Source organism: Malus domestica, chromosome 05 (genome assembly GCF_042453785.1).
Source record: "Malus domestica chromosome 05, GDT2T_hap1".
Taxonomy (NCBI): domain Eukaryota; kingdom Viridiplantae; phylum Streptophyta; class Magnoliopsida; order Rosales; family Rosaceae; genus Malus; species Malus domestica.
Genome location: NC_091665.1, coordinates 16,530,491 through 16,550,143, shown reverse-complemented (window position 1 = coordinate 16,550,143; position 19,653 = coordinate 16,530,491). Strand labels below are relative to the sequence as shown.

General features: G+C 46.2%; 1 protein-coding gene across 1 annotated transcript; it reads left to right on the top strand.

The window, feature by feature from the left end:
- The first annotated feature begins 9,227 nt into the window (after positions 1-9,227).
- On the top strand, positions 9,228-12,757 carry LOC139196095 (uncharacterized). The gene is made up of 4 exons (XM_070821756.1): positions 9,228-9,911; positions 10,389-10,955; positions 11,057-11,615; positions 12,642-12,757. The coding sequence occupies exons 1-4, from the start codon at positions 9,228-9,230 to the stop codon at positions 12,755-12,757; spliced, it is 1,926 nt and encodes a 641-aa protein (XP_070677857.1).
- Positions 12,758-19,653: the final 6,896 nt, after the last annotated feature.

The following is a 19,653-nucleotide window of genomic DNA, read 5'->3' as shown; positions in this document are numbered from 1 at the left end:
AAAAAAAAAACGTCAATAAAAAAAAGAAAAGAAAAGTGGGCTGGGCAAGTGGAAAAGAACAAAAAAAAAAAAAAAAGAAGTCGCGAATAGAAAGAATCGTTTACTGGTACAATGGAGAATTTGAGCTCCAAGATAGATCTTGAATCTCTTAAAACCCTAGCTCAACTCGCAAAGGATTCTCTGCCTCCGACGATGGCGAAGATTCTGAAGTGTTTGAACAAGTTGGGAAGAGAAAGAATCGTAGTTTTGATGGGGAAATCTTGCTCTGACATGGATGCAGAATCTTTCAAAAGCCTATTTCTACTGCCGAATGATTCTCCTTCTCGTGCTGTGATACCGGTGACAATTCATAAGTCGCCAAGATTAAGGTTCGTAGCCATTCCAACTGACAAATCAAGGTTCGAGAGAGATACAGAATCTTTGGAAGAAATGGTGCAAAGAATGCTGACGGTGCCGATGCCTGCGCCAAATCGGAAGGATGCCGTGATTTTTATAAATAGCTCAGGCGATGGTGGAGGAACCATGGGAGAAGCTCGACGTGTGAAGCGCATGCACATGCCGGGCACTCAGGTATAACATACTCTGTTTTTGATTTATTGTATCTTTTTAATTTAATTTTAATTTTTATAAATTCATTATATATATATGTTGAATTGAATATTTTATGTTAGAGGAAAGTTTAATAGAAATGAAAGATTTAGGAGATTTACCAATTGATCTGTGTCTCTTATGTATACATTGGAATATTGGGTCACTAAATGATTGATCAAGGAATCGTATACACCGAAGCATCTTAGAAATTTCGAGGAATTAGGGAAGAAGCTTTTGTGTATATGATTCCTTGATCAATCATTTAGTGACCCATGTATACATAAGAGACACAGATCGATTGGTAAATCCTCTAAATCTTTCATTTCTATTGAACTTTCCTCTAACATAAAACATTCAATTCAACATACATATATAATAATGAATTTATAAAAATAAAAATAAAAAGATACAATAAATAAAAAACAGAGTATGCTATACCTGAGTGCCCGATATGTGCATGCGCTTGACATATTGAGCTTCTCCCACGGTTCCTCCACCATCGCCAGAGTCATTTATAAAAACCACGACATCCTTCCAATTTGGCGCTGGCGTCAGCACCGTCAGCATTTTCTGCACGATTTCAAAGATTTTGTATCTCTCTCGAACCTTGATTTGTCGGTTGGAACGGCTACGAATCTTATTCTTGGCGACTTACGAATTGTTGCCGGCATCACAACCCAAGGAGGAGAATCATTCGGCGGTAGAAGTAGGGTTTTGAAAGACTCTGCATCCATGTCAGAGCAAGATTTCCCCATCGAAACTACGATTCTCTCTCTTCCCGACTTGTTCGAACACTTCAGAATCTTTGCCGTCGTCGGAGGTAGAGAATCCTTTGTGAGTTGAGCTAGGGTTTTAAGAGAGTCAATGTATACCAAAATCCTCCATCTCTTTCTCTTCCTCCTCCTCACATTCCAACCTTGAATTGTCGTCAATCGGACCCACGACATGCGGCCACCAACGACATCGGAAGGGGATTTTGGTATTTGACAATTTGAATTTTTTGGTTGATTACAAATAATCTGGGTTTTTTGGGGTGGGGTTTTCGAGGGAGGTGGGGGTGGGTTTTTTGGATGGGAGGGGAGGTGAAGAGAGTGAAGGAGAGGGAGAAAGGTGGGTCAAGGGGAAGATGGGTTTTTTTTTTTTTAAATGCATAATTTTTTTTTGCCATATGACACAAATTTGGCAGCCACATCAACACAAATGTGGATCCCATATTTGTCACGTCATCACTTAACGAATTTTCTAACGGATGTATGAAATTAAAATAAAATAATAAGTAAATATATGAAATTGAAATGTTTTAAAGATGTATGAGGTAGTAATTGACTCCAAACCTAAAATGCAATTATTAATATTATAGGCTATAGCTCCTCAATTCATTAAAATAAAGCTAATTTAATAATACAATATATACCTCCAGGTTTTTGCCTCTCTATGGACAGATTTGGGTATAGGCTCAAAGCCAAAACCTCGGGTGTCAACTTGTATATCTGATAAACGAGTAGATGAAAGCAGTGATGAGGAAGAGGCATATGAGGAAGTAGAAGGCGAAGCAGATGATGAGGAAGCAGAAGGTGAAGCAAACGAGGAAGAACAAGGTGACGAGGAGGAAGAAGATGATGACGACGAGAAGTGGAGATGAAGGGGATGAAGATGAAGGGAAAAAGTTGAAGATGAAGGTGATGGGGACGAGGAGGAAGAAGAAGGGGATGATTTTGGCCCCGTTTTTTATTTTCAGTTTGCTTTTTGCTCCATTTTAAAATTTAATTTTACTTTTTCCAACAACGGCAGGGCGATAGAGTGGTGGTGGGGTGACAACTGATTGGTGTATATTTCTCAAGTCTTGATGGTTCACTGGGCGGGTCTTCCTCGAGAGCTTATTTTCTCTTTAGCTGAACGTATGGGTTCCTTGGAGGAGTTCATTGTTTTTGGTGCAGTTTGTAAATCGTGGAGATCAGTTGCGACCAAAGAAAACTACTTTACTAATGAATCCTACTCCTTATTAAATGATCTAACTTATTATGAGGGACAACTTTATGCCGTGAACTATTATGGTCATGTTTTTATTTGTGATATTGAAGATCCTAAGCATGCAGAAGTAAGGATTGTTGCTCCAGAATTTCCAAAGGAATATTTGGGTCGTATGATGCAAATTAAAGTAGCTTATCTGGTGGAATCAGCCGGGGACCTGTTGGTGGTTTTGTGTTTTTTCAACCCGAAGACAAAGTTCCATGCAACTACTGGCTGCAGAGTTTTCAAGGTCCTATTTAGTGACTCGGAGGTAAACAATCTTGTGCAGAAATGCTTCTTCCTTCTCTGTTGAGGCCTCAGACTATCCTGGATGGAAGCCGAATTGCATTTACTTCATGAATAATGAGCATGTTCATCTATGAGTAGACATGGACATGGGTATCTTTAATATGGATGATGGACAAATCGAGTGGCCTTTTTGATAATTCCTTTAATATCTGTTATAAAGGAAGGAATTATGAAACATCACATTTGTGGATTGAACCAAGTTTCTAAATAGGATGTGCTAGCTCGCTTCTTGTCCATCATCTTTTATTTATGCTCAGGGTGCATATGGATTGTACCAAAGTGTATTCCGTTTTTTCATTTGTTTTTCTTTTCTTAATTTGATCAATGTTATTTTTCGACTAGTTGACCTTTTTGTTTCAGTTCATTGTTATTATTCTTTTTTCTCTTTCCACGTTTTCATATCCCCGGTTGTGGCTTGATTTCGGCTGTTCTAGTATGTTATCTCCTGCCGCAATTGTGGAGATATGTTCAACATTTTGTAGTTTTGGTGGAAATAGTAAAGTAATTTGTTTTGTTGCTTCTATTGTCATACACCCCCAATTTTTTGAAGGCACCCCTCTTTTATTTTTGTTTACTCTTGAATTCCAAACTTTACACCTTTGAAAGCACCCCCAATGTGCAACAGCGCAACCACCCCCACTCCCATCCGATGGCCACGTCATCAACCACCGTGCCTGGAAATAGAATTGGAGGCCGGTTGTCCCAGGAAAATGTTGTAGTTTCCACTTGTGTTGGCAACCTATCAACCAGCTTTTTGGTCAAGCTCTTCTCGGTCAGTCTCTCATATCCTTTGCTTTCTTTTTTTTTGTTTCCCAATTTTTTGTAAAAAAAATTGTTGATCACATGGCATCTGTCCCCATCATTTGGCTAGTGGTTATTTTTCTTGATGCTTTTAATTGGTATTTGGCTTTTCAAATGTCAACTTTTTTAGCACACATTTGCAGGTATGTCCTTGTCCAAAAGGTTCGATGAGACTTAAGAATTTAAAGATTTGGTGGCAAATAGCAGTATGTGATTCCCTTTGTTCTATATCATCTCGCAAAGAAGTTCTCTTTCTGATATTAATACGTTCTGAAAATTGAATCAAGTCTAATTGAAACTGAGTTTGCATCTTTTGATTCATCATGTTATATTTCAGTACTCCTGTGGGAACTTCCAGGCTTTACTGTTTCTTCAGTAATCTGATATTAGCGCAGATTTGGTCACCGCACTTGCGCTGGTGTTGTCAGTGAAGGAATTTCAGTGTGACATTGTTTACAGATGAGGCCAAATCCCAGGGTCATATGACAATTGTTTTCTGTATTTCATGCTGCATGCATATAAATCTTATAGTGACATGGAATTACTAACGTGATTTGTAATATCTTTCTGTTTGGGCCCAAAATAACAGTTTGGGCCGAGTGTAGTGTCATTCTCGGCCCGGGAGGCATTGCGACAAGAATACCATGGATCGTTCAGTACGTGGGCCTCCAAACCTAGGTCGGCTAGGTCATAACGCAAGAGGTCGAATCCTAGTGCGATAAGGAGTCTCGGCAGGACCCGGAAGCGAATCCGGTTCAGGTAAAAGACTAGGTTCACAGTCCTAGTGAAGGTAGGACTGGTCGAGTTGATGCTGATCAGGGGAAGAAAACCTAGTCCGAGTAGGTTTTTAACTCGACCTTGGGGGAAGCCATTGTTATAAATAGAAGAGGTTACACATCATTCAAGCCCCTACAAATCAATACAAAATTGCCCTGCGCAAACTCTCACAACTTGTGATTTTTCTTTTTCCTTTTTCGCTGACACATCTTCCGTTGGCATCAACAGCACTGTGGAAGCAACCGGTGATATCTTAAGTCGGCATAGATAGCTCTGTCACTGTAGAATTGATCGGTCTTGCAGTATCTTCCGTTGGCATCAACAGCACTGCGGCGAGAACGGTTAATTACCTATCCAAGTCTCGGTCGAGAAGGGTTTCTGAACCCTTATTGGTCGAGGTCATCTCATCAGCCTTCTCGGCGAAGTGAGGTGTTACAGTTATTACATTCGGCACATTGAAAGCCGAATTTGATATTGAACTTCGTAAGAATAGTAACCTTGTCTTCAGGTTCGAGAGCCCAAGAGGCCGAGACGTGTTCCTTTCTCGGCCACAATCGCAAGACGCAGAAGTCAGTAGCGCGACCCAACGTAACATCAACAAATTTACTCCTCGGCCGAGCTTGGTCGACGAGTTGGCACACCCCGCATTCATCGAAGGACGTAGTTAGCTCATTAATTACTCGGCTTGCGCGCCACGTAGGCTTTGTAGTTTCTAGGGTCAACATTTTGGCACGCCCAGTGGGACCCAGTGCTAAACTAGGAAGTTCATGCCAATTGAAACACGATCGGTAAAAAAGAAAACAACTATGGGAAAGTCGACAAAGCCTGGGACAAAGTGTGCCGCAGGCGCAGAATCCCCTTAGCGCTGTGACACCTGAGTCCACGAGCGCGACTCGCCGAGAGAGAAGTTAATCTCGGCGGTCAACTCTGTGGTTTAGAAATCCCTAACAGAAACACATGCGTTCTCAATGAAGGGATAGTAGAGGAGTGTGACGAGGATGGTGGTGAAGGATCTGACCTACCAACGAGGTCGTTTCTCCGAAAGCGACTAGACGAGCAATCTCGGTCAGTCGAGCAGACGTTCAGTCGAGGCATTGACAAGCTGCATGACGCGATACTCAGTTCCAATGATCGACAAACCAGGCTGCTCGAAATGCTGGTTAGTAAAGTTGGTGGCAGCAGGCCTTTCGATCTTCTCCAACATTGTCCACCAGGAAACAACCCGGTACCGATTGTATCGGCCGAGCCTATTCCTGCTCCGCTCAAACCAATTAACTTGGAAAAAGGAGGAGGGTCGAATAGTAGGTCAGACGGAACCGACCAGAGGATCGAAGCAACACCTGTTGATATGACCGAAGTTCAGCGGATGATCGACTCGGCCATGAAGAAAGGGCCGAAGTTTCCCAAGTTTATTCATCCGTACCCAGCTTACGTGGAAACGTTTGGATACCCGAAGGGTTTCAAGATCCCAGATTTTAGTCTTTTTGCCGGTGAATCGTCTCTGTCTTCGTTGGAGCACGTGGCTCGTTTCACCGCGCAATGCGGAGATGTTAATAGTGATTTCCATAAGTTACGGCTGTTCAACTTTTCATTGACCGGCTCGGCATTTGCCTGGTACATCAATCTCCCTCCTAATTCCGTCCAAAACTGGGAGGAGTTGGTCGAGAAATTCCACGAGCAGTTTTATCGGCCGGGGATGGAGATGTCAGTCTCTTCATTAGCACGGATGGCTCAAGCATCCGATGAGTCACCAATGGATTATCTTACTAGGTTCAAATCGGCTAGGAATTAGTGTCGAGTGCCTTTACCCGAAGTCGAATTTGTCAGGCTTGCTTTGAACGGCCTTGACGTCGAATACAAAAAGAAATTCTTGGGGGCAAATTTTCGGGATATGTACGCATTAGCCCAACATGTCGAGCAGTATGATTATTTGCTCCGCGAGGAAAAGACTTCGAAGACTCCAACTCGGGGAACGATTTACAAGAACCCTACTGTCAATTATGCATCAACCGAGGATGAATGCGTTAGTGTGGATGCGGCTGAGATAGTGATAGATAAGCCATACGTTTGCAAGGCATTGGCTCAGGTTGATTCTAGAGAAGCCAAAAGTCGCTCGGCCACTGAAGGAACATTGAAACCGTCAAAGGTTTATACTTTTGATATTACCAAGGCTGACGCAATTTTTGACCAACTGTTATCAGCAAGAATCATTAAGCTTCGGCCTGGTCATAACATTCCTAAGGCCGAAGAGCTTAAAGGAAAGGTGTATTGCAAATACCACAATTCGAGCAAACATACGACAAACAATTGCGTTGTATTTCGTGATAACGTCCAAAGTTGGATTGATAATGGCAAACTGAAGTTTCCCGAGAAGAGGATGAGTGTTGATACTGATCCGTTCCCCACGGCAACAGTAAATATGGTCGATGCGTACCTACCCAAGGACAAAGGGAAAGGCAAGGCCGAAGTGGTTGAGACACAACGCCCGCGGAATTAGAATTTTCGACCACGGTTCATGGCCGATTTTCGTTCAAACAAACCACCAACGGCTTTAACGGGGCCCGCTATTGTCAAACCTATGACGGATTATAGCACCGATGAAGACAGTGGGACGGCGGTTTTGTGCAGGAAATGTAGAGCGAAGATCGACAGTGAACCAGAGGAGAAGCCCTCTTCGCAACCTGTGGCCGCAACTCGGCAAAAGGTAGCCAATGAAGGCCAACATCACGGGGTTTTTGAGAGGCTCGGTCCTAAAGTACGGATGGACGAGACACCCCCGGTCAGGCGGCGCCTCGATTTTGATGCTTCATTCTATGACGATGATTACTATAAGCGTAATTCTAGCAGTTCAGAATCATTGCGGAGCCAAAAGACCTTCAAGCCTCCCGAGCCTAGAGATCAACGTTGGTATACATACCATTCTTCGAAGGGCGTCTACACCGCATTGTCCAAATCTCAGAAACGCCGGCATCAACGGATAGATTGCATGGCTCGCCGACGAGCAGCCCAAGAAACTTCGGCCCCTAAGTGGTGGCCGAAGGACACAGTTGCCACTGATGATGAGCGACCACCTCCAGCAATTATGACAGAGTTGGCTCAGGGGAAACGGCTGGTCGATCAAGATGTCGAGACCATGTTTGAAGAAGCTGATAAACGGATCAAACTTCTCATTCGACCAGGGGAAATGAAGGCACGCCTTGAACATTTCAGGCAAGAGGCCGAAAGCAAATTATCCCCGCCAGCTATACAAGAACCTTTGGTCAAAATTCGATGGAATTTGCATCCTCCATTCCTTGGGGAGTCTTTGGAGTACATGCGAGAATTCCATAAGAAACATTCGGCCAATGATTTGTATGGCTTGCCAAAGGCATGCCAGGACACCATTGATCTAGTCCTGACTTGTCCTGATGCCGAGCGTATCATCTAGAAAACCTCAGACCCAGGATTGAAAGCAAGGTTCCAGCACATACGAGAAGCTCGTGTCTTTGGATTTGAAGTCGACCCATACACTGATATTGATGCAGCCGATCTTCCTTTCTCAATGGAGGACCTTCAGTATTTGCGATATCACTTCGAAGTATTCTCGGCTGTTTCGCTCTTCGGCCTTACGACCGATGAAATAGCACGTGTTGCACGTCTGGATGCTTATCTCGACACTAGGAATGCCCGGCTACACTACCAGGAGCAGGTCCTAACCCTAAGCACACTGTCGATCTCAACCTCACATGAGGTAGGTACACAGAATCAACAAGTTGCTGAAGCAGCACCGCATGATCAAACCATCGAAGAAGGAACAGAAGAGTCTCGTTGTCCAACCTTGACAGCAACAGAGTCCGCGGTTGCCGACCATACAAGAGATGACGCTAGTGAGGAGGGTCCTAACCCAATGGGCCCGTCAGTCCTGGATAATATGGAAATCAGTATGGTCCATGTGTTACCCGCCGATTTTCAATCAAGCACTACCCAACCAAATTTCCTCGATGGTGGCGTAGTCGCCGAAGAAGCCGGCCATGTTGATTTTGTATCTGTCGCTGAAGTTGAGTCAACAGCAAAAGATGATAGTCTAAAGGCCGCTTTGGCCGAATTGTTCCCTCGTTCATCGTCGGCCAAGCTTCACCATTTAAAGCCACTGTATGTGATGGCCCATATCGAGGGATATCCAGTTTCTAAATTTTTTGTCGACTGTGGAGCTACCGTCAATATCATGCCTCTGAACATCATGAAGGCCTTACGCCGTTCAAATGACGAGCTTATTCCGTCAGGAATCACAATGAGTAGTTTTGTCGATGACAAATCCCACACCAAAGGTGTACTTCCGTTAACTGTAAATATTGCCGGTCGCACCCACATGACCGCCTTTTTCGTGGTTGATTCCAAAACCGAGTATAATGCACTGCTCGACCGAGATTGGATTCATCAAACTAGTTGTATTCCTTCCTCATTGTACCAAGTGCTTGTCTTTTGGGACGGCAAATCGGTCACTGTTCATCCGGCCGATAGCCAGCCCTTCGAAGCTAACATGATCCAAGCATGGTATTATGACGATCACGTCGGCTACATTACTTTGCAAGGTTTCAATGAAGAGGGACGGCCGACTCGGATTTCCGTTCAGAAAGCTATCGAGGTTGGCGCCGAGACTGTCCAGCAGGATTCGGCGAGACTCGGATTAGCCAACTTCCTCCCCGAAGCCGATGTTTGACAACGATCGGGAAACATGCAGGGCCGCGGTTTCATTTACTATGGAACGACTGCTGGCCCATTGGTATACGATATCTAAGCAACCCAATTCGGGCGTCAACCTCGTCGAGTTTCTTGCTGAGGGAGATAATGGGCCTGTATTATCTTTTGATAAAATTCGAGCCGCCCCGGCCGAGCTCGAAGATCGTCGGCCCCTAGTTAAGGACCCTTTAGAAGAGATTAATGTTGGGACGGCCGATGACCCACGGCTTTTGTTTATTAGTGCTTTACTTCCCCAACGAATGAAAGACGAGTTTCGTACCTTGCTTACGGAATTCAAAGATTGTTTTGCTTGGAGTTATCATGAAATGCCCGGCTTAGATCGTACTCTGGTCGAGCATGAATTACGTATTAAGCCTGGATTTAAACCTTTCTGTCAGCCACCTCGTCGATTCTCGACCGAAGTACAACTCAGTATCAAGGACGAACTAGTTCGGCTTTTGAAAGCCGGATTCATTCGGACAGCTCGATATGTCGAATGGTTGGCGAATATCGTTCCTGTATTAAAGAAAAATGGTGCACTACGCATCTGCACCGATTTTCGAAATATGAATCTGGCAACTCCCAAAGATGAGTATACAATGCCGATTTCAGATCTGTTAATTGACGCCGCGGCGAATCATGCGATCTTATCCTTTATGGATGGACATGCCCGGTACAACCAAATATTTATTGCCGAAGCCGATGTGCACAAAACTGCTTTCCGTTGCCCGGGGGCACTCGGCACTTACGAATGGGTTGTCATGCCATTCGGCCTCAAGAATGCTGGCGCCACGTACCAACGGGCGATGAACACCATTTTCCATGATTTAATTGGCACCATCGTCGAAGTTTACATCGATGATGTTGTCGTCAAATCTAAACGCCGACAGACACATCTGGACGATCTCCGACAGGCTTTCCTTCGCATGCGTCAGCACAACCTCAAGATGAATCCTGCCAAGTGTGCCTTCGGTGTATCGGCCGGGAATTTTCTTGGTTTCCTCGTACATCATCGTGGGATTGAAGTTGATGAGAATAAGGCACGCGCAATCATCACTGCCCCACCCCCAACGACGAAGAAACAGCTTCAGTCTTTACTCGGACAGATCAATTTTCTCCGCCGATTTATTGCCAACTCGGCAGGAAAAATGAAAGCGTTTTCCACACTCTTAAAACTCAAGGACTCAGATAAATTTGTGTGGAACGACAAGCATCAGGCGGCGTTTACGCAAATCAAAGTCTCCCTCACGAACCCACCTGTCTTGGTTCCTCCCCGGCGCGGTAAGCCTCTTAAGCTCTATATCTCGGCGGCCGAAGAGTCCATCGGCTGCCTCCTCGCGCAAGATAACGACGCCGGATGGGAACAGGCTATTTTTTATCTCAGCCGTAATCTTAGTCAACCAGAGATCAATTATCCAGCCGTCGAGAAGCTGTGCCTAGCCGTTTTTTTCGCCGCTTCCAAGCTTCGGCATTATATGCTCCCATCGGTCACCCAGGTTATTGCGCAGACCGACGTCATCCGCTACATGCTCACCCGACCGATCGTAAAAGGCCGCATTGGGAAATGGACCATGGCACTGTCCGAGTTTAGCTTGCAATATGTAGCTCCGAAAGCCGTCAAGGGCCAAGCATTGGCTGATTTTTACTTGCTCAACATCCCTCCCCATACGGTTTTGGGGGCAACGACGTTGACATCGGCATGGTTCAGACGCGCGACAACCACTGGACGATGTACTTTGACGGCTCCAGTACGTCATCTTCGGCGGGCGTGGGAATTGTCATTCAATCCCCGAATCACGATCGCTGGTTCTTTTCGCTTAAGTTGGATTTCGATTGCACCAACAATCAGGCCGAATATGAAGCCCTAATCGTCGGCCTTGGAATTCTCCATGACCTGCGGGCAACCCGCGCCCTCGTCCTCGGTGACTCCGAGCTTGTGATTAACCAACTTAATGGTTCCTTTCGTTGCATGAGTTGTACCCTGGCACCTTACCATATGGTCGCCAGCTATTTGGCCGAATCCTTCGACGGTATTACATTTCAACATATTTCCCGGTGTCATAATACCGACGCGGATGAATTGGCTCAAATTGCCTCCGGCGCACAACTCCTGGGGGGCAAACTAGGCCAAGAGATACCAGTGATACGACAGTTATACCCGGCCTTGGTTAACCAGCAAATCCTCCGACGGGACGACGTGATACGCACCAGGGTTATGTCCTTACCTTCGTTGTTAGATCGGCAGGACTCTGTCGAGATTTGCACGACCGAGGTAATACCGGATGATTGGAGAACACCCATTATGCAGTACCTTGACAATCCTAACGGGAAACATAGTCGCAGGACACGGGTTCACGCCACGAACTATGTCACGTACCATAACGAGTTATACCGAAAGGGTGAAGATGGTTTGTTATTGCTATGCCTCGGCCCCCAAGAGAATGCTCGGGCGATCGTAGAGGTTCATGAAGGGGTATGCGGAGCTCATCAATCCGGACGGAAAATGCGATGGCTACTCCGACGACACGGCTATTTTTGGCCGAGAATACTGAAAGATTGTATCGAGTTTGCACGAGGATACGTACAGTGCCAAATCCATGGGCCTATACAAAGGGTCCCGGCCGAGTCACTACATTCGGTCATTAAGCCATGGCCGTTTAGAGGATGGGCCATGGACGTAATCGGCAAAATCACGCCGACTTCTGGAGCTGCTAAGCATGCATGGATAATAGTCGCAACTGATTACTTTACTAAGTGGGTCGAAGCAAAATCATACGCCGAGTTAACATCTAAAGAGGTTTGCGACTTCGTGGAGGAACGCATTGTGACCCGGTTCGGTGTACCGAAAACGATCATAACCGACAATGGAACAATCTTCACAGCCGAAAGGTTTAAAGAATACACGGCAAATTTGAAAATTCGGCTGGAACAGTCCACACCGTATTATCCACAGGCGAATAGGCAAGCCGAGGCAAGTAATAAAGTGTTGATCGGCATCCTCGAAAAAATAATAAAAGAAAGGCCTGGCATGTGGCATTTGAAGTTGAACGAGGCATTGTGGGCATACCGAACGTCGCCCCGGTCGGCGACTGCGACAACCCCATACGCATTAACCTACGGACACGATGCAGTGCTACCAGTCGAGTTGAGCATAAATTCGTTGCGATTAATTGAACAAAGTAGTTTGTTTAGCGCCGAATATAATCAGTCCATGAGACAGGAACTAGAAGATTTGGAAGAAGCGCGACTTGACGCTTATAACTTATTGGTGGCACAAAAACAGATTGCCGAGCGGACCTATAATCAAAAGGTGCGACAGAAAACATTCGGCGAGGGTGAATTAGTGTGGCAAACGGTGTTGCCCGTAGGACTAAAAGATCCTAGGTTCGGCAAGTGGTCGCCAAATTGGGAAGGGCCGTTCATTGTGCATAAAGTATACGGAAAAAGGGCGTATCATCTTAAAGACCGAACCGGTGTAGTTCACAGATTACCGATCAATGGGAAGTTTTTGAAAAAGTATTACCCGGTAACGTGGGAAATGCGAGAGTAAACAAAACCATCTCATTAAGATTGATGAGCATGTACAAGCTAAGTAAGTCATTCAGGATAAAACTAAGTACATTCAAGGGGAAGAAGGTAAGAGGGTGCTGAGAAGGGCCTTCAATTCCAACCACCGCACCTCGGCCATGATAACTTCAGCTTGCCGATTCTTCTTGTCTAGCTTCAACCGCTCGACCCGCTTTGTTGTTGCCGCGTACTCAGTTAGGCGATCCTTTCCGCCCGACTCGAAGTCTCTAGCAAGCTCGGACGCGATGGCCGACCGACGTTTTGCTAGTTCGGCCATCTGACGGTCGAGCTCGGCTAGTACTTCTCCTTTTGCTCTTAGAGCGTCGATTTTCAGACGGAGAGTATCTTGAACGGCCGTGGCAGCTTGCAGGTCCTGTTCGGCCTTTAGGGCGGTCTGGAAGACACTGAATGTCTCCCGAACCCGCTCCAAAGCAGACGATGCCCGAACGATGGCATTTCCGCTCAGGCGACCATCGGCCCCAAGATCGTTCAGACACACGCCAAGTAGATCAAGACCGTTGCGCTCGAGTACTTGCGGTGCTGAAAGCGATAGAACTTCTCGTAGCTGGGTTAGAGCAGTTGGATCGGCAGCCTCAGTCGGAGCAGCCGAAGGGCCGGACTCGGCAGTTGTGCTGGAGATGAGGGCTTTGAATTCGACCTCCCACGAAGCCTGCACATACAAATCAGTTTAGGCTTAAAGGAAGGCAGGGCGAAAATAGTAAGAAGGTTTCATTTTTTAACCTGCCGAGAGGAGACCTCGGCCATGTCCCCAGGATCGTTGCTCGAACCTAAAGAACTCAATGGCCGAGCCCAGTGTCTCAGATTGCTTTTTAGTTCACGCGGCCGATGAAGGTTATCTACGTTTGATGGCCACTGAGGCGGCCAAGAAATATAGATAACACCTTTCGGCGCATAGAATTGTCGGTGAAAAGAATGTACAGGCACCTGACATTTATTATTTTCCTCGTTTAGAATTCTAAAAAAAAAAAAAAAAAAAAAAAAAAAGCAATTAAGGAAAGATGGTCGAAGGTACTTACGAAGGCCGAGGTAACCTCCTGTGGAGGAATATGGAAGCCCTGGTCTTGAAGATGAACGGGCGATTCCGCCGTTGCCTCGGGTTCCTCGAGCGGGCGTTTGCCACGGTCGGCTGCAGATGGGCCGACCGGAACAGCCGTTTCGGAGGAGGCAGAGACATCCTGGTCCTGGGAAGGAGCGAGGGGTTCGGCCACCACCATCGGTTCCTCGACCGGGCGCTTGCCACGATCAGCCGTGGAGGGGCCGGCTTGAACCACCATCTCGGATCTTGGGAGAGGTTGCCGACGAGAGTGAGGACGATCTGCCAGCGGGACCTCGTCGCTCCCCTCACTCTCTTCCAGAATGAAGACCGAGGGTTTTGGATTTCCAGGGGCTGTTCCCTCGGTCGCAGAAACCACCTTTTTTGGAACGGGTGTTTCCTCGACGGAGGGAGGCACAACTGGTGTACCAGTCCCTGAGATAGGCTGCGTTCGAACTGTCGCTGCGGCCGGGGCGGGCTGTTTCTCGACCGAGGGTTGAACAACGGCAGGAGAAGGAGAAACACTAGGAGTCGTCGCCCTTGTGGTTTGACTGGATATGACGTGGATCTCCCGTGCGCCCTTCTTTGCCAGCTGTTTTACCCGCTTGGCAGGCGGTGGAGGTTCAACGACCGACTCGGCCTCTTGGCGAGGGCGTTTGGTCAGCACGGCCCGACCAGCAGCCTTATCCCTTTTAACCACGGCCAATTTTTTCTCGACCATGGCCGTGGCAACATCCTCCGTTTTTCTCGAAGGCCGACTACCTAAGAAGATAAACAATTCAGTAAGGCAAATCAATATGCAAGGTTGAAGGAAAATAGGAGAAATGAACAATTACCTTGAGTTTGTGGGGCCGAGGCCTTCTTAGGTCGGTCGCCGAAGAGTTTGCTCAGCACCTCTTCGACCGGAGCATCAAAGAACTCCTGGGTGTAATTTTCCCACCACTCACCGAAGGTGTCAGTGCAATGGGTTTCTGGGGTGGCCGGTCGAAGGCGGAATTTTTGGCAGTACTCTTGGAACTCCCTCGCGGCAGTTTTACATTCCTTCTCCGAGGAACGAGGTTCACGTCCACGGCTTAGGACTGTTCGGGAGGAGAGAAGGGGGACGGGGCAGCCCTGAAGATAGCCGAGCTGTCGGGCAAGGAAGTTCGGATGATATACTTCCCAACCCGACCGTTCCCATCGCAGCCGAGAGGGAGGTCGCGAGCAAGCACAAACGATCCCCAGGTCTGACGAAGATCGGCGTCCTCCTCCGCGCCCCATGTAGAGGTAGGCAGCCTGATGGAGGAAGGATAGTCTCGACGACGACATATCAGGAACTCGTCGTTGGAGAAGTCGTCGAGAGCGAAGAGGTACCGAAATACCTCTTCGGCTTGATGGGGAGGTGTCGGTCGAGAGGCCAGCTGAGGTCCAAGCGCCTCCGTTGGTGAGAAGTCAGCTATGGCCGGCCGAAGGGAGGCAAAGTAAACTTGTAACCAGAGTTGGAAGACCTAGAGGGGACCATTCTGGTGAGGATCGATTTTATGGAGGGTTGCCTCGGCCAGGCAGCGGAAGAGATGGGCGAGAATGTTGGAGCTCAGTGCCAGGACGTGACCACTAGCCAGGGCCTCGGCTACCGGCATATTCTCGACCAAGCATTTGTTTGACTTGGTACAACAAATGTACTTGTTGTACCAATAGAAGAGGAAGGTTTCATGCTCTCCCTCTCGCAGGTCCTCCTCTCCTCGGCCGGCGAAGTGAAGATAGAGGGTATTGTAATTAAAGAAGTTCTTGTGGAGCTTCTGGATGTCTTCTTTCGACGGGATTTGACCGTCACGGTTCAAGGCCTCGAAGGCTCGTCGATCAAAAAGCGTCTTCAGATCAATATTCGACGGGTGCCCAGAGAGGGCCGCGTCGATAGGGATCCCAGTTGCCGAAGTCCCCAGAATGGCGGTGACATCAAGGATGGTGGGACCGATAGGACCAAGAGGAAGAACCAGGGTGTTGGTGGCCGAGCACCAGAAGCACAAGGCGGCTAGGAGAAGCTCCTTGTCGAGAACGACATCCATTGACGAGAGGATGATGGCGTCGTGGATACCGAGGGCTTTCCATTGCTCGCCGAAGAGCCGTTCCATTTGAACAACCCAGGCTGCCCAGGATGTGGTCGTCGAGGGCCAAGAGCCTTGGGGTTTCGCCGCATCCCATCTCGACCATTCAAACCCTTGTAGCAAGGGTGTTAGGCAGTACTCTTGGAGAAGACCAGTAATGGTTGGCGGTATTGTAGCCTTGAAGAGAGGACCCAAGATTTGGTGGACGGTGCTCATGTCACTTTCAAACCGTATAGTCTTGATCGAGCTCCGATCAAGAATCTTCTGATGCTGGTCACATTCCCTGGAAAGCTTTGAGATGAAGGACGCCATTGTAAGAAGGAAGCACGGCGTAAAAGGGTTTTCTGGGTTGGGGGATTTGAAGACGAATACCTGGAAAAAGAAATGCGCTGGAGAATAAGAACAAGAGTTTTCAGAAAGTTTTGGGAGCGTAAAGTGTGAATGAGAGAGTTTCAGTATTTATAGGTTTTTGGTAGGAATGGTAATCGTTTGAAATTCAAAACAAAGGGCAAAATCGACCGAAATAATCGTTGATCATGATGAACATTTGGGAAATGCAGTTGAAAAGACCGAAGGTTTCAGATGTTGGGGGCGCACGATTGCGTGTGACGGCGAAATTAATGGCGGAAGACATTTCGATGCCTGCACGATGACAAGTGGGCTCACGACTTGAGGAAGTGGCTCGCGGATTGAGATAGTGGTCATAATGGCAAGACGGTTCAGGCAGCCGCACGACTTGGACGTCATTATTGGGATTGGTCGTGTTAGAGGACGCCACGTGGCGAGTTCGGTTAACAGGATCAAGATCGTGCAATCATGTTCAATAAATGCACCTTGGAACTCGGGCATTAGGATTCTGAGTGGTAGATTCGCTTCTTCAAGGCCGAAACTCGGCCAAAGAATTCAGGTCGAGGACCTCAGAAGCAAGGGGGCAATGTTTGGGCCCAAAATAACAGTTTGGGCCGAGTGTAGTGTCATTCTCGGCCCGGGAGGCCTTGCGACAAGAATACCATGGATCGTTCAGTACGTGGGCCTCCAAACCTAGGTCGGCTAGGTCATAACGCAAGAGGTCGAATCCTAGTGCGATAAGGAGTCTTGGCAGGACCCGGAAGCGAATCCGGTTCAGGTAAAAGACTAGGTTCACAGTCCTAGTGAAGGTAGGACTGGTCGAGTTGATGCTGATCAGGGGAAGAAAACCTAGTCCGAGTAGGTTTTTAACTCGACCTTGGGGGAAGCCATTGCTATAAATAGAAGAGGTTACACATCATTCAAGCCCCCTACAAATCAATACAAAATTGCCCTGCGCAAACTCTCACAACTTGTGATTTTTCTTTTTCCTTTTTCGCTGACACATCTTCCGTTGACATCAACAGCACTGTGGAAGCAACCGGTGATATCTTAAGTCGGCATAGATAGCTCTGTCACCGTAGAATTGATCGGTCTTGCAGTATCTTCCGTTGGCATCAACAGCACTGCGGCGAGAACGGTTAATTTCCTATCCAAGTCTCGGTCGAGAAGGGTTTCTGAACCCTTATTGGTCGAGGTCATCTCATCAGCCTTCTCGGCGAAGTGAGGTGTTACAGTTATTACATTCGGCACATTGAAAGCCGAATTTGATATTGAACTTCGTAAGAATAGTAACCTTGTCTTCAGGTTCGAGAGCCCAAGAGGCCGAGACGTGTTCCTTTCTCGGCCGCAATCGTAAGACGCAGAAGTCAGTAGCGCGACCCAACGTAACATCAACAAATTTACTCCTCGGCCGAGCTCGGCCGACGAGTTGGCACGCCCCGCATTCACCGAAAGACGTAGTTAGCTCATTAATTACTCGGCCTGCGCGCCACGTAGGCTTTGTAGTTTCTAGGGTCAACACTTTCTCATCCCCCTCTCACACTTTTCCTTTTCCTTCCTTTCAGTATGCACGAATTGGGCGAGAGTAACTTCGTTAAGTTGGAACTGTCTTACATATCCTTCAGAACCTAGAAGGGTCTTAAGGGCCAACATCAAAGAAAGGCATGTGGATCCAAAGATGTTAGCTTTCAAGAACTATTTCTTAGATGATTTTCTGCTGCAATTGAATTTTAATTGACACCTGTATCCCCAGTTGAGAAAACGAAGAATATGAAGAAATTTGACTTGTTATAGGTTCCTTGCCTGATTGATCTCCCAACTACAAGAGGATTTTGCTCGTGTATTACTTGTTACAGACATTCATCATCCGCTGCTCTCTTGTAAATGTTGTAGAGATTGTAATGCTCTAGGCAGCTTGGGGCTTATCCCCTTACATATTTGTAACACCTCTAGTCCACCGTTATGGGAAGCTACGTTATCTTCTCTTTGGTTCTTCGCATTCCAAAGACGCCTTTAGTGGCGTTCGAGAGAAATAGGAAAGTGCTTTTGAATTCTATGTGCATATTTGTAACACCTTTAGGACCGTTATGGGAAGTTGCGTTATCTTCTCTTTGGTTCTTTGTATTTAAAAGACGCTTTTAGTGGTGTTCAATAGAAATAAGGAAAAGTGTTTCTGAATTATGTGCTAATTTCCTAGGTTCCTTCTTTAGAAAGCACTTAACTTTGAAGTGCATTTTTCAGAATCACACGAGATTTGAACATAAATTAGTTGTTCCTTTGTCTAAAAGCGCTTGTAACTGCTCAACTATAGAAGCGATTTTTACATAAACACTCCTAAATGGGCCCTAAGTTACAATGCTATAAGATCTTCGATTTTGGTTTCTAAGATTTCATCTACAATTTTTGTAGTTTTCATTTGTGCTATACATAGTGAAAAATTATACGAAAGATAAAGAGGAAAAAAGATGGTGGAGGAAGGATGTGAAGGGAATTTACAAGAAATGTATATCTAATGACACACATAATGGAAATTGAAAACTAAAAATTGAAAACTAAAAATTGAAAACAAGTTTCTCTATCTCAACACCAAAAAATGAAAACCAACACTCGTAATAAAAACGTTACCAAACCGACCTTAGTTAGTAAGTATCTAAAGGCCCGTTGGATATCCTATTAAAAAAATTTCATCATTTTTCAAAATCTTATTTAAAAACATATAAAACCCAACTAAAATCGTAATTGTACTTTTTTTGGGGTAAATTGTAATTGTACTTAAAAAAACCCTACTAAAATCATAATTTAAAAATGGGTAAATTACATAATACCCCCTCAGGTTTGAGGTCTATTACAACACCATATAACATCTTTTAAACATTACACTTTCATACATCCCATACCATTTTATTTCAAAATAAAACCTCCGTTACATTTTTCATCCATTGATCCGTTTGCACACGTGGAATTTTATAGTCCACATGGAGCCACGTGGATTGACAACATGGCAAATTTAAAATTAAAAAGTTTCTTGAATCTCTAACCCACTATTCCCATCCTAGTAACCAACACAACCCCACTATCATCGAGCACACCACCATTCCCAAACCCATAATCGAGAAGGATGAAGTACTGGTAACCTTAGCCCTGGCAGTGAAACCCTACTTCCGTCGCGAAACCCTATTTCCATCACTCTCTACCCGTCGATTTCCTATCGGCATCGTACCCACTACCCATAACAACCCTTAACTCATGACCTGCAACCCACAATCCACAACCCAGAACCAACTCCCAATTGCAATGATAATCAAGTGTTTCGAAGTGAAGGATTCGAAGTCGAAGGTTGAAAATGACCTGGGAAAGGAGGGAGGATCGGTTGGATCCATTCCCAACATACAG